Here is a 25,673-nt window from a genome sequence, read left to right as displayed (position 1 = left end):
TATACAGAATAAAATCCAAGATTTTCTTTTTCACCTTCCCCAAAATTTGCGGGCATGACTTCTGAATCTGACCAGGAAAGTTTATATTTTGGTCCAATACATTATTACACGAGTAGTATGATCAAGTCCGGCTTGATTATCATAAATCATAGAAGTTAACAGAATTTACCTTCAAAATTGGTTATTCTTATGGATAAAATTTCCAATTTTTTTCTTAGCTAAGAGTTTACTCAACTTTAGCCTCAGAACCAGATTCAAAATAAGGTATCTTCTTTGACAGCTGGTCATCATTTTAGGTTTAATCTATGCAAATTATTTAATACTTTATTGAAGATCATACAAAAACTCCACAATAAATAATGAAAAGAGTATGCAAAATCATTAGCCTCTGTTTGCAATACAGAAAATACGTGTCAGTTCTGGGCCAAAATAACTCCATTGAAATACAAAAAGTGATAGGGAAGAATGGAAGCATTTGCAGTGACAGCTCTGGTGGGTAGCTACAACCAACCAACCACCATCAGCTATTTTGGAAAGTGAGGGTGGGTTTTAATTTGCAGATAAAGAATGTCTTCGGTAGTTTAAAAAAATAGAAACTCTAAAAAAGCTTGTGAATCATATACAAAAGCAGCTGTTTGAGACCAAGGTTGAAAACCAGAAATTGTGTGTTAGCACCGCCAGCAAGCACAGGTTCTGTGACTCATCTGCCCTCCTCTCTTGCGCAGAATGCAGACGTGATGTTGTATACATCATTTACAGGTATAAAAATTGTCCTGGAATACAGGCTTCCTAGAGGATAAAGTCTTAAGCCCTAAGAGGCACCAAGCGGTTACAAAGGCTAAGCAACCGTCCGGATCACAAGTTCCGACGATATAATAAATCCCGTGTTGCTTTATCAACTTTTTGCTGGTAGTCCTCCAATTTGTCAAGTATTTTCTGGGATAGCTGTAGGAGAAAAGAAGGGAATCATTATAGAATAGGTCAAGGACTAAAAAAAGACAAAAGTTTTTAAGCACTTTGATTTCATCAACCAGCCTCCCCCTTATAATGACGTTCGCTGCTCTGCTTCGTTTACTCAACATTCAGTACAGGGGTCTGCACTGTGACTACTGATAAAATTGGACTTCTCTGTTAAATGCAGTACCCCAATCCTGTTATCCCAACGAGTCTTTTAAACATGCAAATCACACCAGTATTTTTTTAAATTTAAATTCAACTAGCCAACACATAATACATCATTAGTTTCAGACATAGTGTTCAATGATTCATTAGTTGCCTGTAACACCCAGTGCTCATCACAGCATATGCCCTCCTAAATGCCCATCACCCAGTGACCCCCCCCACCCTACCCACCCCATCCCAGTATTTTAATAAAAGCATTACAAGCTGTCTTCTGAGAACCAGAGAAGCTATATCTGGCTTAACTAATCATTTTGTAAAGGGATTGGGCCAGCATGTTAAGGGCAACAAATGGCTTCTGCTCTCCCCTTAATCCTTGAGAACTGAAGAGCAAGCTCTAGGAGTAAGTGGTAGTACAAGGGCTTACGGAAGACCCATGCCTCACGAGAGGACAGACTTACGGCAATGTTGTGACTATTGGCGCTGTTCTCTCCCAGAGCCTGGAGAAGCTGGTCAATAGAAGAGTAAGGGAGCCACACCATTGGAGCTGTTGCAGACAGTGGAAACTGAAAGGGAAAATATCTACTATTTGAAGAAAATCTCAAAAGCGGACCATTTCTTCCGGGCAGTTAGTTTCGCAGGTTTGAATTAACATAAAATTCTTTCTTTCTTTATTTTTTTACAATAAGAAATTGCACATACACGCACACGGACACACAATTGTACAACCCCTCCTCCCCACCTTGCTTCTCTTTTCAACTGGGAAACTTGTCCTTTTCTCAGTTAAATCATATGTATGTATGTATGTATGTATTTTCATATGTATTTTTAAATTCATGTCGCCTCTTGTCTTTAAGGAGCCTTAAAGCCTAGTGAGGAAAAATGAACTAAAAAAAAATTCTTAATGTCAATGAATGAGACTATTTACAGTCTGAAACTTAATTCCAATTATCTGGGGAAAAAAGTTTGAGAAAGAGAAAGCTCACCTTTCAGAGTTCTCAATACTTTCCCGAGGTAGCTTAAGAGCTTAGCTTTGTAGTTAACTAGACCTAGATTTTAGACCTGGTTTTTCTATTTACCATCTGTGTGAACTTTGGAAACTTACTTAACCTCTGAGTCTCTGTTTCTTCATGTGTTTAAAAAAAAGGGTTAGGGCGCCTGGGTGGCTCAGTGGGTTAAAGCCTCTGCCTTCGGCTCAGGTCATGATCCCGGGGTCCTGGGATCGAGCCCCACATGGGGCTCTCTGCTCAGCAGAGAGCCTGCTTCCTCTTCTCTCTCTCTCTCTCTCTCTGTCTGCCTGTCTGCCTACTTGTGATCTCTGTCAAATAAATAAATAAAATCTTAAAAAAAAAAAGGGTTAAAACAATCTCTCAGAGGTGGCTGTAAGGATTAAACGAGAAAACACAGAGACTTAGCACAGTCTTTGGCACACAGAACACTTTGTTTTTAATTACTTAACTCCTCCAAATACTAACTAAAGCTACACTCCTTTGATGGAGAAAAATGAAATGTATTCCCGTTTTATAAACAGGAAACTGGAGACCCCTACAGTGCCGGTTCCTGATTGTGGAGAAAACTAGTCGTATAACTACAAAGAGTAAAGGTTAAATCCACTGTCCTATAGTTCAATTTACTTTCAGATCCTGACTTTATTAGGAAGATAAAGTCACAATTAAAAAAAGAAACAAGCATACATGCCTACCTCAATTCCAAAGTACTGATGTCCTTTCCCCAATACAGCATCTACATATTCTGAAACCAAATCCACAGCTTCTTCTAAAAGGTCATAGTTTAAGTACAAACGAAGCAACTCAGCAGCATCAACCTTCTGTAAAAAGTCAGAGATTAAGAATATCTACCTATTTCCATGTTACCTGGGCAATAACTGAAGAATGCTGTGTGTCTAATTCCCTGGCATTTATACTTCTCAATATAAGTAAGTGAGCATTTGAGTTTCCTTATCTTGGGATAAGGGCTATATTCCTAAGAGCCCAGTCACTTCTGGGTACCTGTGAGACTTTATCTTGTTAAGTGGCCTTCCTGCCCTGTTTTGTGATCTAAGGCACACTTTATTTATTTATAAATTTTTAAAGATTTTATTTGTCAGAGAGAGAGAGAGGACAGAGAAAGAGCACAAGCAGGGAGAGGGAGAAACAAGCTCCCTGCTGAGCAAGGAGCCCAACACAGAACTGGATCCCAAGACCCTGGGATCATGACCTAAGCCGAAGACAGACCATTATGACTGAGCCACCGAGGCATCCTAGACTCATTTAACACTTTTCTACTTCAGTTTCCGCAGTAGTAGTAAAAGTCAACATACCTTCTCAGAAATGCTGAATGGTAAAGAGCAATATATTCACATTTTATTCTCAGAAATATATGAATGACAAATGCAAAAGAAGTTTAAAGAATTATCAACTTTAAATATCTGAGTTAGGGGCACCTGGGTGGCTCAGTTGGTTAAGCGTCTGCCTTCAGCTCAGGTCATGATCCCAGGGTCCTGGGATTGAGCCGCACATTGGGCTTCTTGCTCAGCAGCGAGCCTGCTTCTCCCTTTCCCTCTGCCTGTCTGCCTGCCACCCCCCCTGCTTGTCTCTGTCTCTCACTGTCTCTCTGTGTGTCAAATAAATAAAATTAAAACAAACAAAAAACCAAACCTGAGCTAAATTTGTTTAACTCAGGATGAAACAAAAGTGATTACAACTTTGGTTTGGAAGGGCTCTACTAATTAGGTAATAACACTTTCTATATTCTGATTTGATCACAGTCCTTTTACCAGCTTAACCGCCTTTTCTACTTTCTAACTTAAACAAATAACACCCCTCCCAAAAGGAGATAAACTTTCCTGATTTTAAGCTTTACAGCCTCTTTCCCTACCCACCCAATGTATTTCAGATATAGTTTTCAAACTTAAGCATGCACTGTATCAAATTACAAGCTTGTTAAAATACAGATCCCAGATCCTAGCTCCAGATTAATTTGAATGTTTAAGTGTGGAATGGGGCTCAGGAATCTGTATTTGAAGAAGTCCACTACCCAACTAATTCTGAGGTAGGCAGTCCAAAAATCCAATTTTGACAAAAACTTAAACCCTGTTGTAGTTTTGAAAACTACTCTACTCACTTCTATGAATTTTTTGAGTAACAGTAAATACTGTGTCACACATATAGTCATTGTTCTAAGTATATACTCACTGTTCTATGAGCAAATAAGCAGGCATTAATTTAATCACTAACCCGCAGAACTTCAATTCTAAACACCCAGTACTCTATACGGAATTCAAGTTAAGCTATTCTTAGTGTATTTAACTAACACTGAGAAGCTGCCCAAAGCATAGGTCAGTATATTTTCATAAATTACCACCTTTTCTTTTTAAATATCTCATGAAATTTATTCTTAATTGTAAAGATCAGTTTCTTACTCTGTACAAATTAAGATACCATTTACCTTGTAACTGTTTATAAGCCAGTTAGGCAGAGGCACTCCATGAGACAAGAGCTTGTTGATTACACAGTGGTGATATAAGTTATTCTGGACTTTGTACCTTTCCAGGTAAGTCGATAATAGTCGCCATGCTTCATCTGTAGCACTTGAAGAAAGCAGAAGGGACTAATGAATTCTAGATACTTTTTTTTTTTTTTTTTAAAGTTTTTCTTTTTTTTTTGACACAAAGAGAGAGAGCACAAGCAGTGAGGAGTAGCAGAGGGAGAGGGAGAAACAGTCTCCCCGCAGAGCAGGGAGCCTGATGTGGGGCTTGATCCCAGGACCCTGGGATCATGACCTGAGCTGAAGGCAGAGGTTTAACCAACTGAGCTACTCAGGCGCCCCGAGTTCTAGATTCTTAACAGATATTTACAGCACCATTCAAAGCATGTATTTACAAGGAAAAAAAATCTTTAGAGACTCACAACTGAATTGGTAATATAACTAAATGGCAACTAATATTATTAGGGTCAATGTGGTTTAGGGATAGTATTAGAAACCAAATGACTTAGATTCTATATCTCTCCCACTAACCACATCTTTACTTGACTACACAATTCGACTAACTTCTTTGTTCCAGATCCCTAAAACAAAGAAACTGGCTCAGATCACTGTTTCCAAGCCCAATCAAGCATTAGACTCATGTAGAAGTTCCGTTTTAGAAGATGAGGGTGATGTATCTGTATTTTAGTAGTGATATTGGCGTGCTAATTTAGGGATTGAAAACTCATGTCAGAGCACCTCCAAATTGTAAAATGTTCCAATTCTAAAGCACCAAGCTGTGCAACAGAAATCATAAATTATATTAAAAGGAGGGAAGTTTTCTGAAGGTGAAGGTTAGAGAAGGATTCTAAAGAAGCGGAAGTGCATTCCGTAGACACTAACTGGGTGCGCGAGGGAAGTATTGGGAGGGTAAGCCCTTTTGGAGCGGATGAGCACCAAGGCTGTACCTAGACTCCTTAGTGGTGATGACAGAGGAGAGCTGATTGGCTGCTAGCCAGGACCATGCGTCTGCGTGCGCCGCCTCGCCTCCCAGCTGCAACTTGATGCATCTGCAACGAAAACGTTTCCACACATGGTAAACTGACGTGCTGAAAAGAACCACATTCTTTGGTTACCAAAACCAGAGACGAGATGATAACTTTAGCTCCAGTCCGCTGCACCTTCCTCAGAACCACACAAACGGATGACCTGCAAGGCCACTGGTGTTAGGGGGTCATTTGCTTCCAAAGGAAAAATTCTGAAAGTTTAATATTTAGGTACAAGGCATTATTAAAAATGAAGAGAACATAGGCCTTTTCTAAAAAGGACACCACTATTTAGACCACATATCCTACTATCTTGGGGGAATGTGGGGCTAGGGTTGCCAAATTTTTGACTTCTCAAGAGAAGCTATAAATCAAGATTTAAAAAAAATTATAATTAATTAAAAGAAATTTTAAAAAGTCACCGTGGTGGGCTAGAAAAAACACTTCTTCAAAGCACAACTGGCTGTGACCACTGGTTCACACTGGGCAGCAGTGCAATATTTCTGCATTAGAAAATGAAGACAACAGAAAGACAACTTTATACATACTTGAAAGCAAGTCCCTCGAAGACTGGCGTTAAGGGGAGCTTAAAGGTCTGACAAAGTGATATGGCAGTGTCAAAAAGGCCAGCCTGAACCAAGAGAGAGACCATCTCCTCTGCTGATGAACTTCCTGTGGAAATCAAAAAGAGCTATTTAGTGGCAAGTGGTGCCTGCCAGTGACCTGAAGTAATCTCTGGGGACAGGTCTCTCCAAGGAGCAGGAAAAGGTGCTTGGCCCGTCTGGCATGCTGGTCTAGCACACCATGTCTAGCCTGCTGTGTCCCCAGACTGCCACTGTCCCCAGACTGTGACTACCTGCAACCGCAACTGCTGATGGGTCATGCTGAGCTAGAGTGAGGCGAATGCGGGCCAAGGAACACTCTTTCTCGAGGTCGCCCAGTTCCAGAATTTCAATCTGCCGATTGGCTAGAAACCAAAGGAAAATATGTTTGATTCCCAAAGTGCAAAGGAAGTCCCTATCATCACTGCCTATTAACTCAGCCTGTCAATTCCCACTACACATTAAGTAGTTCAATGTCAACTCCAAGGGCACTGGAAGGAAATGGCAGGGGGGAGAAGGAGGGCTCCATAAAAGTGAACTTAAAAATAAAGCAACAGCCCTGCTTCCAGCATGCAGCTCAGTTAAATCAAGCTACTCCAGTAACAACAGCTGCAGCTGAGGAGATGCTTACAATGTGTTTTACATAGAATTTCATTTAACTATTACAACTCAGAAATGCTGTTACTGGGTCAGAAAGAAAGGAACATGCCTATAGTGAGAGAAGCAGAATTAAGGCTTGGTGTGTCCAACCCCAGAGCAGTATTAGGGTTGCTGTGTCCCAGAGCCCAAGCTCTTTAAGGAGGAATATCATGTCTCCATGGTGATATCCAAGGAGTCTGCTGAAACAAGTTTGATACTATGCTGATTTAAATACAGCAAACAACACTCTTTTTAAAGCATTTTCATTTCTCATATAGCCATATGAAGTTTTCAAAGAGCAACCAGACAACTTTTAGCAGATTAAAATACTGAAAATAAGCTAAAAGAAACTTTACATTATTTTTACATTGCTCTACATGTTGCAATCACTATATAAAACCACACATTTAGTACAGATAATACTATAACACAACTACATAATTACTGCTTAAGCCAAGAATCCACAGGAGACCCCCAACTCACTTGGAGCAGCTGTGCATTCTCCATCATGATTCCTCTTAGGGGATGCTCCAGGACGATCATACTGAGAAGACAAAACAAGTGATTAAAAGTTAATGAAAAGTTGAAAAGTTAGTATAGTTGACCCCTGAACAACATGAGGGTTAGGGACGCCAATGCCCTACATAGTTGAAAATTTGCACATAACTTCTGACTCCTCCAAAAACTTAATACTTAATAGCTTGCTGTTGTCTGGATGCTTACCAAGAACATAAACTCTCATTAACATATATTTTTATGTTATCTGTATTATATGCTGTATTCTCAGAATAAAAGAAGCTAAAGAACATGTTATTCAAAAAATTGTAAGAGAAATACATTTACATTTTTAAAAAGATTCCTTAAAAATTTATTTATTTAGACAGAGGATGTGTGAGTGGGGGCAGAAGGAGAAGGAGAGGGAGAATCTCAAGCAGACGCTGCGCTGAGCCCAACGCGGAGCTCGATCCCATGAATCTGAGATCATGACCTGAGCTGAAATCAAGAGTCTGGCGCCTGACTGAGCCACCCAGGCGCCCCTACATTATTCCATTTATTGAAGACAACTGTGTGTAAGTGGACCTGTGCAGTTCAAACTCGTGTTGCTCAAGGGTCATCTGTATCTAATTTTGATATTACTAACTCAATATTTGTGATCCAGAGCTTTCATGCTTAAATTCTCTCTACATAAATTATGTTTATTTCAACTAGCATGACACGTACAAAGGTACTGTAACTATCGGACAAAGGAATGGAGTTGTTTGCCAAGTTGGCCCACTTAGCTAGTTCTAACACTTACTGGGTCTAAGGATGTTGACTTAACCTCCATATAAACCACCTGACCTTCCTTGGTTCCAGAGTTATATTCTCCACCACAGACCCTGGGAAACAGCCTAGTACATGCACGAATGATATACAACATGAGTAGCTGCACATATATGACGCCATCAGCATTTTTTAAAAGTGTAAAACAGTTATGTGTAGATGGAATTAACAAAAATGAACGAAATAAAAGCAGCTACCATTTACTGAGCACTTTTTGCAGGCCAGGCACTGTCACTGTTCTAAGCAATCTACATGAATTACCTCATTTACTACCCAAACAATCCTATAAGGCAGGTATCTTCATCACCATGATCATCCCTATTTTATACAAGAGGATAACTGGGTAGCAAAAAATTAAGTAATTTGCTTGAAGTTAGGTCTAACTCAAGACCATTCTGCAAGTACTTTTTCCTACAATAATTCTAAACTTGAGAACTAAAGGGGTGGTAATATATAACAAAGGAATTGCTGCAAAAATAGATGAAGTTCACAAATATCCCAGCAGAAATTTTAAACAAAACGAAACAAAACGAGGTGATAGTTTCAAAAGGACCAAGCCAAGTAAGTGAAATGATCCCCAAACTCCAAGGTGGAAAGCTTTCATACCACTGCACCAGATGCTGGGTGTACAATCCATGCATATTCTGGACGTATAAGTCGTAAACAGTTAACAGCAGCCAAATAACAGTTGCCTTGTTTCTCAAGTCCCCGCAGAGTTCGAACCTCTCTGCCAAGACGCATTCCGTACTCAAACATCACTGTACCAGCTAGGAGGCAATAATAAATTAAACATCAGAATTTCAAAAATGTGTTTTAGAGGGATGCCTGGCTGGCTCAGAACAGCATACAGCTTTCAAGTTTCAGCTCCATGTTGGGTGTAGCGATTACTTAAAAAATAAAATCTAAAAAAAAAAAAAATGTGTTTTAGAAAATTTGTTATACTTACCAAATATTAAAACGTAAAATAAAACTGATTTAACTTAAAACCACACAAAAATCATGTGTTGGTGAGGATGTGGAAAATCTGGAACTGCTGTACACTGCTGGTGGGAATGTAAATTGATGTAGCGGCTATATAAAACAGTATGGCAGTTCCTCAAAAAATTAAAAATGGGACTACCTTGTGATCAGCAATTTCACTTCTGGGCATAAAGCCTGAAAACTGAAAGCAGGGTCTTGAGGAGATACTTGTATGCCCTTGTTCACAGCAGCCATTCCTCATAATGGCCAAGATGGGGGCAATCCAAGTGTCCATTGATGGATGGATAAACAAAATGTGACATATACATATAACAGAAGAAGGAAGCAATTCTGTCACATACTATAACATGGATGAACTTTGAAGATTATTAGGCTAAGTGAAATAAGCCAGTCACAAAAAGACAAATAAGATATGATTCCAGTAGCCAAATTCACAGAGACAGAAAGTAGAATGATAGTTGCCAGGGGCTGGAGGAGGTAGAAATGGGAAGTTGTTTAATGAGTTTAGTGTTTCCATTTTGCAAGATGAAAAGTTCTGGACATTGGTTACACAGTAATGTGAATATACATAACACTATTGAACACTAAAAATTGGTTGTTATTTATGTGGATTTTATTACAATTAAATAAAGAAAAAATCTGTACATGTTATTTCTGACATTCATTCATTCATTCAATTTTTTTTTTTAAGATTTTATTTATTTGAGAGAGAGGCGAGAATGAGAGCGAGCAAGCATGAGAGGAAGAAAGTCAGATGGAGAAGCAGGCTCCCTGCTGAGCAGGGAGCCCAATGTGGGACTGGATCTGGGAATCCAGGATCATGACCTGAGCTGAAGGCAGTTGCTCAACCAATTGAGCCACGCAGGTGCCCCACTCATTCATTTTTAAAAGTGATCTCAACACCCAACTTGGGGCTTGAACTCATGATCCTAAGATCAAGAGTTGTAAGCTCTACCAACTGAGCCAGCCAGGTGCCCCTACTTCTAACTTTAGATACTACATTCCCAGATAGTACAAAAGATTAGAGTGCTAGTTTCAGCCACATTTTTAACCTAATTCCACCCAGTGCAACCAAGAAATGTTTGGATGCTCTGCTCATGAATGAATTATCTTTACAATACTTGAGTCACACGGGGTGAATGAGATACTGAAAAACACCTTGTTCTGAGGCAGCAGGAGACTCCAGAAACCAAACAGCATTTAACATTTATTTTTTTTTTAAGATTTTTAAAATTATTTATTTGACAGACAGAGATCTCAAATAGGCAGAGAGGCAGGCAGAGGAGGGGGGGCGGGGATGGAGGCTCCCTGCCCAGCAGAGAGCCCGACACAGGGCTCGATCCCAGGACCCTGGGACCATGACCTGAGCTGAAGGCAGAGGCTTTAACCCACTGAGCCACCCACGCGCCCCTTTCTTTTAGTTTTTAAATGAAATTATTTTTCATTCCAACAGTTTTTAAATTCATATAATTTTACTTAAAATGAAATTGACGGGGTGCCTGGGTGGCTCAGTCAGTTAAGCGTCTACCTTCGGCTCAGGTCACGATCCCAGGGTCCTGGGACGGCCCCGCGTCGGGTTCTCTGCTCAGCGGGAAGCCTGCTTCGCCCTCTCCTCTTGCCTGCCACTCCCCCTGCTTGTGCTCTCTCTTTCTGTCAAATAAATAAATAAAATCTTAAAAAAAAAAAAAAAATGAAATTGACTTGACTTTCCCCCGCCAACAAATGTTTCCGAGTGCCTGCCATATTAAGACATTTTTTTAGAAGTACAAGTCTTGCTCCAGAAAGATCTGAACATTAATTCAGCTAAAGTGTTTTTTTTTTTTTAAACATTTTATTTATTTATTTGAGAGAGAGAAAGCACAAGCAGGGGCGGAGGAAGAGAGAGAGAGGGTGAAGCAGACTGTCTGCTGAGTGGGAAGCCCGATGTAGGGCTCCATCCCAGGACCAAAAGATTGTGACCGGAGCCAAAGGCAGACGCTTTAACGGACTGAGCCACACAGGCACTTCCAACTAAAGTGATCTTAACCAGGTTGATGTAATGGATATTGCTATTGTAAAAACAAACAGCGAGAGATCTTTAATCATCTACATGTCCCTGTCTGTATGAGTCAAGAATATAAGGTACATGCAAACATGTTTCACCATTAGGAAAATTAAGAACAAGGTTTATTAATTACTTCCATCTAGTCTTTCAATGAAAATCAGCAATAAACCTTATGAAAAGTTCTCTGAGTGAAAATGGTAAAAAATATTACTAGTTCCAGGGGAGATCCAGTGGTTATCTCGTAAAATGTGATCTTAAAACAGACATACAATCCCTTTGCATTTTAGCTGTTCTTTCTTTTTTTTTTCCGTCTCAAAGATTTTACTTTTTTTTTTTTTTTTTTTTTTTAAGATTTTATTTGACAGATCAAAAGTAGGCAGAGGGGACGCCTGGGTGGCTCAGTTGGTTAAGCCGCTGCCTTCGGCTCAGGTCGTGATCCCAGGGTCCTTGCTCAGTGGGGAGCCTGCTTCTCTCTCTGCCTCTACCTGCTTGTGTTCTCCCGCACGCTCTCTCTCTCTCTGACAAATAAATAAATAAATAAAATCTTAAAAAAAAAAAAAAGTAGGCAGAGAAGCAGGCAGAGGTGGGGGGAGGGGGAAGCAGGCAGAGGTGGGGGGAGGAGGAAGCAGGCTCGCTACTGAGCAGAGAGCCCGACACGGGGCTCGATCCCAGGACCCTGGGATCATGACCCTAGCCGAAGGCAGAGTCTTTAACCCACTGAGCCACCTAGGCACCCCCATTTTAGCTGTTCTGATAAAGACTTCATTAATCATCATACAAGTCCAAACTAAGATACATTCTTTTTTTTTTTTTTTAAAGATTTTATCTATTTATTTGACAGAGATGACAAGCAGGCAGAGAGGCAGGCAGAGAGAGAGGGGGGAAGCAGGCTCCCTGCTGAGTAGAGCCCGATGTGGGGTTCGATCCCAGGACCCTGGGATCATGACCTGAGCTGAAGGCAGAGGCTTTAACCCACTGAGCCACCCAGGCGCCCCCAAACTAAGATACATTCTACAAAAACGACTGGCCTATCTGTACTCTTCAAAAATATCAACGACATCAAAAGGCAAAGTTAGACTAAAAGAATTGCTCCAGATTAAAGGAAACTAAAGACATGACAAATAAATGTAGTATGTGATTCTGGATCAGGGGTAAGGACAGTATGGGAGGAATATGCTATTAAAAAAAAAATCACATTAGCATATTTATAGTTAATTCATGAAAGTAGTTCTGTTTCCTTAATCTGATAATTGTGTTGAGGTTATCTAAGAAAACGCCCTTAGCAAATGCATCTTAAGCATTTATACATCGAAACAAGAGTCTACAACTTACTCTCAAAATAATCAGCAATAAGAAACGGGCAATAGCAAGCTGGCACAAGAAATCAAAACCAGCCACAAGAATTCCAGATGCCTCTAGTAAAAGTTCATTTCTTTTAATATCAGACAGAAGATATAGGTAGAATGACATCTCACTGAAGATTCCTATAGAATGTTCTAGAATGGGATAAGTGCATGTCTTTAAGGCCAGCAGGTAATTCTCAAAAGGGTGAAGCTAATCTTGTAATTAAACATAATTTCCCCCAACGCATATAGAGAACACTCATTCAGTGGTGAAAGTAAGGTAAAAATTACTTAAGTCAAACAGCATTTTTATAAAACATGATTAAACTGCTAAGGTTGCCCCTAACAAATTGGCTTCAACTGCTCACCCTTCCGGTAATTGTGGCGAAAGACGTGAAAGGCATAGAGGAGCTCATAGTAATTGTGAGTCATAAGGTCCACAGCTCGTGCGCGTGATTCAATTATTGCCACAACCTAACGAAGGGGAAGCAATCAGATATCAAAGTTAGTAGGGAGCATGACAACCACCACAGCTGTGTCCAGTCATCAGCGGACAACTAAAATTACCTCGTTATGCAGATTTACATAAGGAAACTCTACAAGATCCTGTAGCTGTGAGCGTTCACAAAGAACTACCACCAGCTGCCGCAGACAATCTAACTGCCTATGAGGAAAAAAATAAAGGGACATGAGGACAAACTGTCTCAGTGGATTAAACAAGGCTGGTAAATTGTCTTTAAAAAAGACTGGGCTTGACTTACCTGCTAGAATCAGGAATTTGGGTTAAGGCTTCATATGCTTGGCTATTGTGACCCAAATCCAAATGATGTTTGAAAATGCATGTCCTCAAGGTAGCCTAAATGTCAAATAGAGGGAAAAAGAACAATGGCAATTAAAATGCCACATCCCTGCCAAATCCGAAGGGAAATAACTAGATTATAGTTAGTTCTTACCTGACTTTTCCAGTCACCACCTACTTCAGTTAATATTGATGAAGCCAACTGAATAACCAGCTCAGGCAAGCCAACAACATCTAGTAGACGCAAAACCTGAGGAGAAACAGGAGTTTCCATTAAAATTAATATGGTAGTGTACTTCAAACTGAAATAGGAATTAATCAGATAACTAGTTAAGATGAAGATTAAATCAAAGACATTGACTATAAGACAGGATTATTTGGTTACTATTTGACTTTCCTTTAGGGGCGCCTGGCTGGCTTAGTCGGAAGAGCATGCGCCTCTTGATCTCGGGGTCGTGAGTTCGAGCCCCACAGTGGGTGTAGAGATTACTTAAAAAAAAAAAAAAAAAAAAAAAAAAAAGACTTTCCTTTAGATTCTACTGTCAAATAACAGGCTGTAAAATTTCCTATTGGGTCTTTTACGTTCAATGTTTAGTACATAGTGGGTACTCAGTATTTGTTGAAGGAACACACTATATTTCACTGCTAGTAACTATTTAGTAACTCCTAGTAACTAGTAACTAAACTAGTAACTCCTAGTAACTATTTAGGTCACAGATGAATTTAAAGCCCAGAAAATAAATTGCCACCATAGCCTTATAAACCCCTGAAGAGAATAATGTTTGAGATAACCCATTTCTAAACAAGATAGAACAGTGCTCTTCAAACTTTTTTGATTGTCCACTCTATTAACAATGTCTGGGTACACATGTGCACATGTATTTTACTTATGTACACACAGCTCTCTAATTTATGTTTAACACACTCAACTTATGAATTTATAGAAGATGAAATAGATAAAAATAGTTTTGAATTATTTTTATTAGTACTTATTTATTCTTTTCTTTATTAATAGTATACAACACCTTTTTATTTTGGGTGCTTAGTTTTTATTTTATACTTTTTCTTGAAATATAACATATATTTAGAAATGTACATAAATTCTAGATACACAGCTGACTGAATGTTCACAAAGTAAACATATCCATGTAACAAGCACCTAAAATAAGAATTAAAACATAGCAGCATTCCAAAGCTCCCAGGTGCCTCCTTCCAGCCACTTCTGACTTTTACTTGTTGTTTTTAATTTCACGGAAATCCAATCTTATGGTATGTATTTTTTTTTGTGTTTCTCTTACTTTGCTTAACATGTTTATAAGACTGATCTGTTATTATATGCAGGATTTCCTTTCATTGCTGTGGTATTCCATTCAAAGAATATACCATAATTTATCGATCCATCCAGTCAATGGACACTTGGGTTTCCAGTGTATGAGTTTTATAAATACCTGCCTGGATCATAATTGCACATCGTTTTGGTAAATACGTACATATTTCCGGATATATTCAGAATTGGAATAACTAGGTCATAGGGTATATCAATGATTGCAGCTAGTAAATATTAACAGTTTTTCTTCTTAAAGATTTTACTCATTTATTTGTTAGAGAGAGAGAGAGATAGCACAGCAGGGGGAGTAGCAGGCAGAGGGAGAAGCAGGCTTCCTACTGAGCAGGGAGCCTGATGTAGGAGTAGACCCCAGGACCCTGGGATCATGACCTGAACCGAAGGCAGATGCTTAACCAACTGAGCCACTCAGGCACCCCCCAACAGTTTTTCAAAGTGGTTGTAACCAATTCATACTTCCTTACAGGTGATTAGGATACATTTAATGCCTTGATAATTTTCTTTCCTTCTTTTTTTTTGGCGGGGGGGGAGGGAGATTTTATTTATTTATATATTTATTTGAGAGAGAGCAGGAGCAGAGGGGAAAAGGAGGAGAGGGAGAAGCAGACTCCCAGCTCAGCAGGGAGCCCCATGTGGGACTCGTTCCCAGGACCCTGGGATCATGTCAAAGGCAAAGGCAGACACTCAACCTACGGAGCCACTCATGTGCCCAATAATTTTCATAGTTTCATATTATCTTGAGTTGACATTTTAATTCAAGGTACACTTACTTATATTTTAAAATAGCATTCCTGAGAAGTCCAACTGTTATCAGCATTCTTGTCAGTTCTGATTATAGACTGTTACTGTTTTTACCTTGCAATATGGCTGATGAAGAGCCTGTATCGAAGGGAGAAGTATCAGCCCTATATTGTCCTCATTTGCTTGTACTTTCTTAATCTGGCTTCTCTGAAGGAATTTTTAAAAAAATTGTGGAGGTGATTTTTATTAAAATGAAGCAATATCATGTGTAAATCAATTTAACTGGGCAAACATAATCTACTGAAATCAAATGGACTAGTGTAGATGCCCCTCTAAACGTGCGTCCCAGCTATGACACCCTCCCACTCTCTTCAGATATCTACCTTGAGACTAAATGACAAGTGACCACGTGGTAAAGGACCACATAAGAGCACCAGAGTTGATCCTTATATTAAACATTAGCATATCTTTTTTTTTTTTTTTTAGAGGTTTTATTTATTTGACATAAGCAGAGGGAGTGGGAGAGGGAGAAGCAGGCTTCTGCTTTCTAGGCAGGGAGCCCGATGTGGGGCTCGATCCCAGGACCCTTGGATCATGACCTGAGCCGAAGGCAGCTTAACCGACTGAGCCACCCAGGTGCCCCAAACATTAGCATATCTTTATTTCTTCTGTGAGAGTTCTAGTATTTTCTTCCCAAGACCCGCTTTGGGGTCCATTGGAGCAGTGATTTTTCATGTTTTTTCAATCAGTAAGTCTCTTCTGATGAAAGATATAGAACTTCTCCACAGAAAAAATACAAGCATCATTTTGCACACAATTTCAGGGGATTTACCAATTCCTCAAATCTAGCCAGCCTCGATTAAAAATCCTTAGAATTCGGGGTGACCGGCTGACTCGGTGGAGTGTGCAACTCTTGATTTTGGGGTTGTTGAGTCTGAGCCCCACAGTGAGTTTGGAGATTACTTAAAAACAAAAAACCTGGGGCGCCTGGGTGGCTCAGTCAGTTAAGTGACCAAGTCTTGATTTCAGTTCAGGTCATGATCTCAGGGTCATGAGATCAAGCCCCTTGGCAGGCTCCATGCTGAGCCTGGAGCCTGCTTAAGATTCTTTCCCTCTCCCTACCCTGCTCATGTGCTTTCTCTCTCCAAAATAAATAAATAAAATAAATCTTGAAAAAATCCTTCAAATTCAAAATAATTTTCTCATCAGAAGGATGTGGATGGTTATTAAGAACTACAAATCTATTTCAGTAAAAATTCATCTATCTTGCGGTGCTGGTTGGCTCAGTCAGTATAGCATGTAACTCTTGATCTCAGGGTCATGAATTCAAGCCTCACAATGGGTGTAGAGCTCACTTAAAAAAAAAAAAAATCATTTGTCTCTTTTACAAGCAAGGAACAAAATGGTTATGCCTGTCTCTGTCGCATTTTTCTTTTTGGTGGGAAATTCAGGTAACAACAAATAGTTACCTAAAGCCTAAACATCAAGCATGTTTAAATGTTGTGGTAACAGATACAGAGACTTCAATGAAATGAGGCTTGAGGCTTGACTCTCTGGGAAAAGGGAAATAGCAGGTAGAAAGGTCTTGAGGGGAACAGAGTGTACGCCTGGCTTGCATGAGATAGTAAGCACACCACTCTTTCTAGAACTGAATGACCAGAGAAAAAACTGACGGGAAGAAAGGTCAGGAGGGACACCGAGGTCCAAATCTTAAACTAAGGCTAAATACAGTATTCCAAGTTAATTCCTTGAGCTTTAGGCAAGACTAGTATCAATAAAGTTCTGATGACCAGGCTAACAAACTGGTATCATGATGGGAATTTCACTTAAGTTAAAAACACTTACCTATTTTATTAAAATACACATTTCTTTAATTTCTCCAGGCAAATTCGTTTCTCTTCTCTTGGAAGTTCAGGGAACGATTAAATTTTTACATTACTTTTCTTCCCAAGTATCAAAACAATGATTTCAGATACATTTTTACACAGGGTGGTTTAAGAAGGACCAAACCACATCATAATGTACCTTATCATAATACTGCATCTTGGGGGTGGACACAATCTCCCCATCCTCTGAGCGAATCAAGCGATCCAAGAATTCCTCTTTGCCCACCTCAGATGCTGCATGGCGGAAGCAATCCAGAGCCTGGAGAAATAAAAGAATACAAAATGACTTACAATGAACTGTTCTAGCTGCTTAAAAGTCACGGATGTGGAGGATGGGGGAGGGGAGGGCGGGGCGGGGGAAGGGCGGGCTGGTTTCAGGTGCTAAAGGAAAGCCAAAAAAGAAAAATCAAGACTTGGCTACATTTACAATGTCTGCCATTCTAAATTCTATTTGACACATTATTTAATATTTTTCTTTAACTTATCTCACTTTTTAACTTAAATGCTATTAAAAAGTTAACTTTAATAAGAAAATTGATGGATAAATATACAGTAGCATAGTAACATGTTAACATTTGCAGAATTTGAGTGGTGAGTATATGATTGTTTAAGTGTTTAAACTTTCCTGTATGTTTGAAAATTTACATAAACAGGATGTCAGGGAACAAATTAGAAAGGTAAACTTTGGGGCGCCTGGGTGGCTTGGTGGGTTAAGCCTCTGCCTTTGGCTCAGGTGATGGTTTCAGGGTCCTGGGATCGAGCCCCGCATCATGCTCTCTGCTCAGCAAGAAGCCCCGCCTCCCTCTCTGCCTACTTGTGATCTCTAATAAATAAATAAAATCTTAAAAAAAAAAAAAGACAGAAAGGTAAACTTCCATAATGAGGGTGAGAAAGCAGCATAAAATTTAAAAAGTGTATGATGAAAACATGTAACTAATAAATCTGATTTACAAAATTCATCCCTAAAAACACCAACACAGAGGCAAAAGGGTTTTAATGCCTTCTTCTTCATGTTTTCCCATGTTCTAACTAATTTGCAAAGCACATGAAAGCTGAACAATCCCCATATGGCTCTTGCTGGTACTAAGCGTCTTTATTATCTAGAGGATTCCACGCCTCCCATCCCCCTAACCTAGTTAAGTGGAGACTGTGTCCTCTTTGCACTGAAGTTGGTTCATCATTCAAATGCAATTTACCTTCTGTCCCTCTCCTGTAACCAGGTAGCACCGTCCCAGCATAAATCGACAGGAACCAACATTGACTTGACACCAGGGACGTAGCAGTTGAATATAATCCTTAAAGGCATAAAAGGTGCTTTCTGATTAGAAAATAAATATAAGGAGATAACCACTCCCAAGTTCTTCAAAGACGGAAAGAAGACAGTGGTCAATCAACACAAAAGGTGTATTTCCTGAAATCATCTGGAAATTAAAATCTAATCCTGTTAATCTACTCTTGTATTAGGTTAGATACTTAAAAAAAAAAAAAAAAAAAAAAAGCAAACAGGACTCTAATAACACCATTACATGTAAACACACATACACTTTTCTGACTTAACAATTTTCAACTTTTGTATTTACTGGTTTAATGACTAAATTCCTTTAAAGGATTTATATGAAGACAATGGTATGTTTGTTTTAGTATAAAGAGAACCTAACAGGATTAAACAAGCAAAACAAGATACTCTAGAAAAAAAACATTAGGAATGACATGTCAAGAAAGAAGAAAATGTCTTTGAGGCATGTTTTGGTGCACTCAAGTTTAAATTATTGTGGTTCTTATTATTAGCCAATTAAAATGCAGATAACATTTACAAAGGAAAAAGTTTCTGAAATCCCATTCTTTACCAGAATGATTAAACCTGAAATATTCAATTGCACTCACCTGCAATTGTACATACTGACAATTTCCCATCAAACATTCCAGAAAGAGACATCCGGGATTGCTAGGCCATCTAGTCACTGGATAAGGAGATTTTTTTTACTTTTTTGGCAAACATACATACGTGTATGTGTGTATATACACACATATTGGATATCAAAGTCCATGCAATGACTTAATTTTTAATTTATTTATAAATAATTTTTAAATTTTTAAATAAACATATAATGTATTATTAGCCCTGGGGTACAGGTCTGTGAATCTCCAGGTTTACACATTTCACAGCACTCACCATAGCACATACCCTCCCCAAATTGACTTAATTTTTAAAAAAGAAGGTAAAGAGAAGGTGGCAGAGCACATGTTCTTATATTAGATGAATATGGTTTGAAGTTTATATACTAGAAGCCTCGTCACCTAACTCAGAACTCAATTAACTATGGGCTAAACCATGTATTTCATCCCTGGGCAACCACTTCCAACTCTGATACACTGCACATACTGGTGGCGCCACTGGACGCCCAGCATCTACCATAGTGTCTGAGATACAGAGCCATTCAATAAATACTTGAGGAACATATAACGTTTCAAAAGAGATCTAGGTTTTAGGCACCCAATCTCATTAAGAATCTTCATTATACAGGGAGAATAAGAGCCTTAGGCTATTTAGACAGAAAACACGTTTTAACTGGCTTTTATTATTTTTTTTAAGATTCACTTATTTATGAGAGAGAGAGAGAGAGAGAGAGAGAGAAAGTGAGTGAGTGAGTCAGGGTAGGAGCAGGAGAGGGATGAGCAAATTCTCAAGTAGACTCCCTGCTGAGGGCGGAGCCTGACGCAGGGCTTGGTACCAGGACCCAGACATCATGACCTGAGGCACTGGCCACTTAGCCAACTTATGGAACCACCCAGAAGCCCCTAACTGGCTTTTAAATAAAAGGATACAAAAGCTGCAGTAAATAATTGGTAGTTGCAGTAATCATCTCGGGCCAATTCAACCCAGTTTGGCTCAGAGGTGCCTTTGGTTGAGAGAAGAGATGAGATATGATATGTTTTCTTGCAACTTCTTGGAAGAATAATTCCACAATTGTCTGAGGGCTAGATACTTAAAAAGAAAAGGTTATGACAATCGTCAATTTGTGATAGTAGAGTCAATTTTCAACTAAGATGGTCTACTAACTCATTTTACACTTCTAATAAATAACATTTATTATTTCAAAATATAAGATGCATCATGGGTGTAAGCAACAGCAATATAAGTAAAAGCAGTTATAAAGTATGAAGTACTATACAAATGCAATAAAAAGCCATTTAAATCAACAGTGCACTCATTTCTTTTTCTTTTCACTGATTTCACTATACCTAAGCGTCTTTGGGAGTATTTACTCTAAATATGGTCTCCAGATTCCAAGATTTATATATCAAAATAATGCAAAGCAAATTCTCCAGAATGGTTCTTAAATATGAGAGATGATGCCTTTTAAATATTTATTAAGATTACAAAAGCTACCATGAACTTAGTAAATTTTAGAAATAATTTTGTTGAATTAATCACCAGAGCATCAATATACAATAGAAAAGCAGCAATATATACATACATATGTATATATATTTTTAAGATCTTGATTTATTTGACAGAGAAAGATATAGTGACAGAGGGAACACAAGCAGGGGGAGTGGGAGAGGGAGAAGCAGGCTTCCAGATGAGCAGGGAGCCTGATGTGGGGCTTGATTCCAGGACCCTGGGTTCATGACCTGAGCCAAAGGCAGACTAACGACTGAGCCACCTGGGTGCCCCCATATATATGTTTATATATGCAATACCCTTAGTTTATGCCTGATTTGGGCTGCCTGGGGTTTCATGGACTCCTTTTGCAGCCCTCAGGCCACAGCTTGCTTATGAACCTCCCCAACAGCAGAAGTGGCAAAGGATCTGTTTAATGAATACCCAATAAATGCCAAATTTAAAATCAAATGCATACAGTCTGGTCCTTACCAAACTTATTTGCCATTACAGCACCAGAGTCCGTCAGTTCCAGCACTGACAAGTGTTGGAGATTGGACTCCCTGTTGAGAACAGAGAAAAAGAGAGCAGTTCTACAAAAATACTACTACAAGTCTCCCAATGACATTGTTAGTAAGTTGTACATAAAAGCTCTATGGAAAGCATATTACCAAAGAGGATAGTTTATCTTATTGAAAGTGTACTTCTTCTAAGTAATGGATTCTCCTTTTTCTTTTGGTTATAAAGCAGCTTGGCCTACCTTTCCTAACTAGTTATGTTTTTGTGTGTGGTCTAACTTGCCCTGTGACCTCATCTATTTGGCCTTCAACAGGATTTATCTTTATATTAAACACACACACACACACACACACACACACACACACACACACACAACAATGGTACACCTGAAACTCATGTAACACTGTTCTGTCAACTCTACATCAATTTTAGAAAAAGCATTAAAAAATGGGTGGTTAGCAAAAAAACTATCTCTCAACAGTTTCTTAGAAAAAACAAATTTTAGAAATTGTGTGTTTTCAATTTCCACTTAAGAATAAACATTTTTTCTTTTCAGAAAACCACATATATAATAACGTATATCTAGTATTTTGATCCTTTTTAGAAACTGCCTTCAACCTTTGGAAATTGAAGCAGCTAAACGCTCTGAATTTTATAGGCAAATCATGGAACTGCATAATGTTTACAATTTTTTTAAAGACAATGAAAAAAAAAAAAACCAAACTCGTACTTTATTTTAAAAATAACCAGAATAATGAAACTCACAGTGTGTCAACTGGAACATCAGTTGCCAAGCATTGACTTCCCCACTTAATGAGATAATAAGACAAGAGTAGAGGAGTTGTTCGGTGTAGTAGGTCTTGCTGGTCTTGAATGAGCTGACCAGCTCCCAAGATCACCTGTACATGACGGGTGGGTGGGTGAGACCATACATAGCGATTAGTGATGAAAACTCTTAAAGTTTGGGTGGAGGTAAAATTTAAAAACAAAAAACAAAAAACACAGTTACAAAGGGCACACACAGAAAGCAACATATATACGTAAAGGCTACACACCTAAATTTTAGGGTAGCAAAAATATCTACCCAAAGATTTAACAGTACAAAAATGTTGATGGTGAAAGAGAAAACAAAAGTGTAACTTTCACTGAATCTGCGGGCTCAGAATTTAAGAACAGGAACAGGGAAATCTAAGCCCTTATGTGGATAAAAATAGTTATGAACATTACAGGAGAATTTGGAAATACCACCAAAAGCCTTAAAAATGTGCATAGGGAGGCACCTGGGTGGCTCAGTGGGTTAAAGCCTCTGCCTTCAGCTCAGGTCATGATCTCAGGGTCCTGGGATTGAGCCCCGCATCGGGATCTCTGCTTAGCAGAGAGCCTGCTTCCTCCTCTCTCCCTCTCTGCCTGCCTCTCTGCCTACTTGTGATCTCTGTCAAATAAATAAATAAAATCTTAAAAAAAAAAAAATGTGCATAGGTTGTGACTAATCAATTCGAGTTTTGAGAATTTATCTCAGAAATATGGTAGAGGTGTATGGATATTTATAGGTATGAGGAAGAAACTGGCAACAACCTGGATGGCCACAAATGTGACTGGTTGAATAAAACTGTACTAGGTTAACTATTAAAAATGATTTTGTAGTAGAATACTTAATGACATGTTAAAATGCTGATTAGCTGTGTGAGGTAGAATAAAAACAATCAGATTACAAAAACACCATGTAGCATATCGTAATTCTAGAAACAAACAAAACGTTTGAGAAAAAAGGGTCTACACCAAAATGTTATCCCAGTTGTCACTGGGTCAATTACAGATGAGTTTTAATTTTTCTTGTTTACAGAGGCTTACATATAAGGGTTCTATAATGAACATCTATTCTATACTTAGAAAAAAAATGGTTATAATTAACAAACAAAAATCCCAATAAAAACCCCTGAAGAAATGTAAGACTGCAAAGACTGAAAAGAACTCACTAATGGCTGCCCTAAGTACCAGCCTCTCAGGAAAGGCCCCTGTATCTCCCTAGTGGTCCTAAACAAATCATCTTCCAAAATGTCCTCCTTATTTTTACCTGAAATTCTACCATTATCAACATATTTGAGTTAATAAATTCTGATTTGAAATATATAAATAGCTCTGGGAGTCCCAAAGGCCTTGAAGTTCTTTTTACATTAACATGAGTTAGTGAGCCAGACTACTCCCTTGTCACGCTTGGATGAAATGACCAACTGAGAGACAAGTGGAGCTCCTGCCAGAAAGGCATTCTCCAAACATTTAGTAGTGTGAGACAAGAGTTGGGTGGCCTAAGATTAGGATGAAGAGGAAGCACAGAATGGAGCTGGGAGGACCCCAAGGTGGCACAGTTGGTTGAGAGTCTGATCACATCGTGATCCCAGGGTCATGACATGGAGCCCTGAGGTGGGCTCCAGGCTGGGCATGGAGCCTCCTCGAGATTCTCTCTCTCCCTCCCAGCCCCCCACCTGTGCACATGCTATCTTTCTCAAATAAATACATATATCCTAAAAAAGAATGTGTTTAGGCTAAATTTTGTACTGCAGAAGTAGAATTCCTTTTCTTCTTCCTTTCTCCTCCACACTAAATGGTACCCTACTATCACATGCAAAGTAGTTACTAACAATACTAAAATTTAGAGCCACCCTGGGAAATTTCCCCACCGCTATACATACAAAGATTAACTGCAAATTAACCTGCTTCACATATGTTCTTTTTTAAAAAGCTTATTTAATTTTTTAAAAAGTAGGCTCCATGCCCAGTGTGGAGCCCAATGCAGGGCTTGAACTCATGACCCTGAGATCGAGACCTGAGCTGAGATCAAGAGTCTGACACTTAACCAACTGAACCACCCAGGCACCCCTATTTACTTTTAAGTAATCTCTATACCCAACATGTGACTCAAACTCAAGAGCTGGATGCTCTTCTGACTGAGTGAGCAGATGGCCCATGTAATGTATGTTTTTTATTTTTTTTAAAGATTTTACTTAATTTATTAATTTTATTTATTTATTGGACAGAGAGAGTGCGCCCACACAAGCAGGGGGAGAAGCAGGCAGAGGGAGAGGGAGAAGCAGGCTCCTGTAGAGCAGGGAGCTCAACATGAGGCTCCATCCCAGGACCCCAGCATCATGACCTGAGCTGAAGGCAGACACTTAACTGACTGGGCCACCCCAGCGTCCCTGTCATGTATTTTCTTAATCTGCATTTTAGACACTCACTACAGGTCAAATGTAGGTGACAGAGCAGCGAACAAAGACAAAAGTCTGCACATTCTGCTCTGTGTGAGGTTTTTTTTTTTTTTTTTTAAAGATTTTATTTATTTATTTGACAGACAGAGATCACAAGTAGACAGAGAGGCAGGCAGAGAGGGAGAAAGAGGAGGAAGCAGGCTCCCCGCCGAGCAGAGAGCCTGATGCGGGACTCGATCCCAGGACCCTGAGATCATGACCCGAGCCGAAGGCAGAGGCTTTAACCCACTGAGCCACCCAGGCACCCCTTTGTGTGAGTAGGTTTTACAAGTTTCCCTCAGGCAGTACTTACAGCATCGCCCAGCCTCATTAACAGATGTTGTAATATCAAAAGGTCTCGGCAGATGAGGAAGCGAGTACTGGCAATTTTACACACACCTCTGCACACAATACACGCTGCTGTGTTGCTACCATACAGCTGGGAAAGATTCATTCGAATATTCAAAGGCTGAGCTATAATGAAGAGGGGAAAAAAAAGGAAAAGAAGTTAAAAGGAGTTAAATCGTTTTCTCTAAATCAAAGAGACACGTTTGTAGTCATTCACCTGGATTGAACCCCTTTTCCATTTCCACTTCTGTCTCATAGTCCATTTCCCGCACAAGTAGCCCAATGGCCTGGATTGGGTTCTTGATCTCTTGCAGTTTACTGCAAATATCCTCCATTACATTTTCTCTGGAAGGACAATCAGAAAACTATTACTACTGAGAATACGTAACAAAGACTCTATAAATCCTATACGCTTAGGGCTCTATGAAACAGGAAGACCAAATACGCAATAAGGGAGTGGAGATAATCACTCTGGCATACAAGATACTTTAACTTCATATAGCAAATTTTTCCTCATTCTTTTAGAAATGACAGACAAAATGCATGTGAGAAAATACTTTTATGTTTTAGAATTTATAGCTCAGTTAGTAGTTAATAGAGCATAATCCATGAGTCTGCTTCCAGATCTGAATTCATGTGTTACATTTCCTGTTTAAAAGCAGAGACACCTATTCAGAATTACAGCAACTCATTTTAACTTCAAACCACTACTTTGCATGGACTTGAATGTAATTAAAAACTTGATGCTGGCACTAAAATTTGCTAAATTTCTATTAGGAAATGCACTTTACCCTAAATTCTCCTTACACATCAATAGTGATCAAATCTTCCAGAATCTGTTCT

General features: G+C 39.1%; 1 protein-coding gene across 1 annotated transcript; it reads right to left on the bottom strand.

The window, feature by feature from the left end:
• LOC111149637 (nuclear pore complex protein Nup160) lies at nt 1-25,673 on the bottom strand. The gene is made up of 22 exons (XM_022506826.1): nt 25,622-25,673; nt 25,048-25,175; nt 24,796-24,956; nt 22,003-22,136; nt 21,211-21,281; nt 20,160-20,319; nt 19,218-19,287; nt 18,530-18,628; nt 17,473-17,592; nt 13,516-13,611; nt 13,324-13,418; nt 13,130-13,226; nt 12,931-13,036; nt 8,801-8,961; nt 7,355-7,415; nt 6,487-6,597; nt 6,179-6,302; nt 5,553-5,654; nt 4,567-4,708; nt 2,822-2,947; nt 1,581-1,685; nt 1-945 (listed from the first exon to the last, which is right to left on the bottom strand). Exons 1-22 carry the CDS (start codon nt 25,639-25,641, stop codon nt 856-858), a joined length of 2,379 nt encoding a protein of 792 aa, XP_022362534.1. The 5' UTR covers nt 25,642-25,673; the 3' UTR covers nt 1-855.

Source organism: Enhydra lutris, unplaced genomic scaffold (genome assembly GCF_002288905.1).
Source record: "Enhydra lutris kenyoni isolate GAN:26980312 unplaced genomic scaffold, ASM228890v2 scaffoldscaffold22, whole genome shotgun sequence".
NCBI classification, from domain to species: Eukaryota; Metazoa; Chordata; class Mammalia; order Carnivora; family Mustelidae; genus Enhydra; species Enhydra lutris.
The sequence above is the reverse complement of the archived record's forward strand: the minus strand, read 5'-3'. Positions and strand labels throughout refer to the sequence as shown.

Bases quoted from the DNA above. Each gene is read 5' to 3' on its own strand.
- LOC111149637 (XM_022506826.1), bottom strand. From the start codon at position 25,641: ATGTGTAAGGAGAATTTAGG. The intron at 7,416-8,800 runs GTATGAAAGCTT...TTGTCTTCTCAG, and splicing joins ACCCAGCATCTGGTGCAGTG to TATGATCGTCCTGGAGCATC. The intron at 6,303-6,486 runs GTAGTCACAGTC...TGATTTCCACAG, and splicing joins ATCAGCAGTTGCGGTTGCAG to GAAGTTCATCAGCAGAGGAG.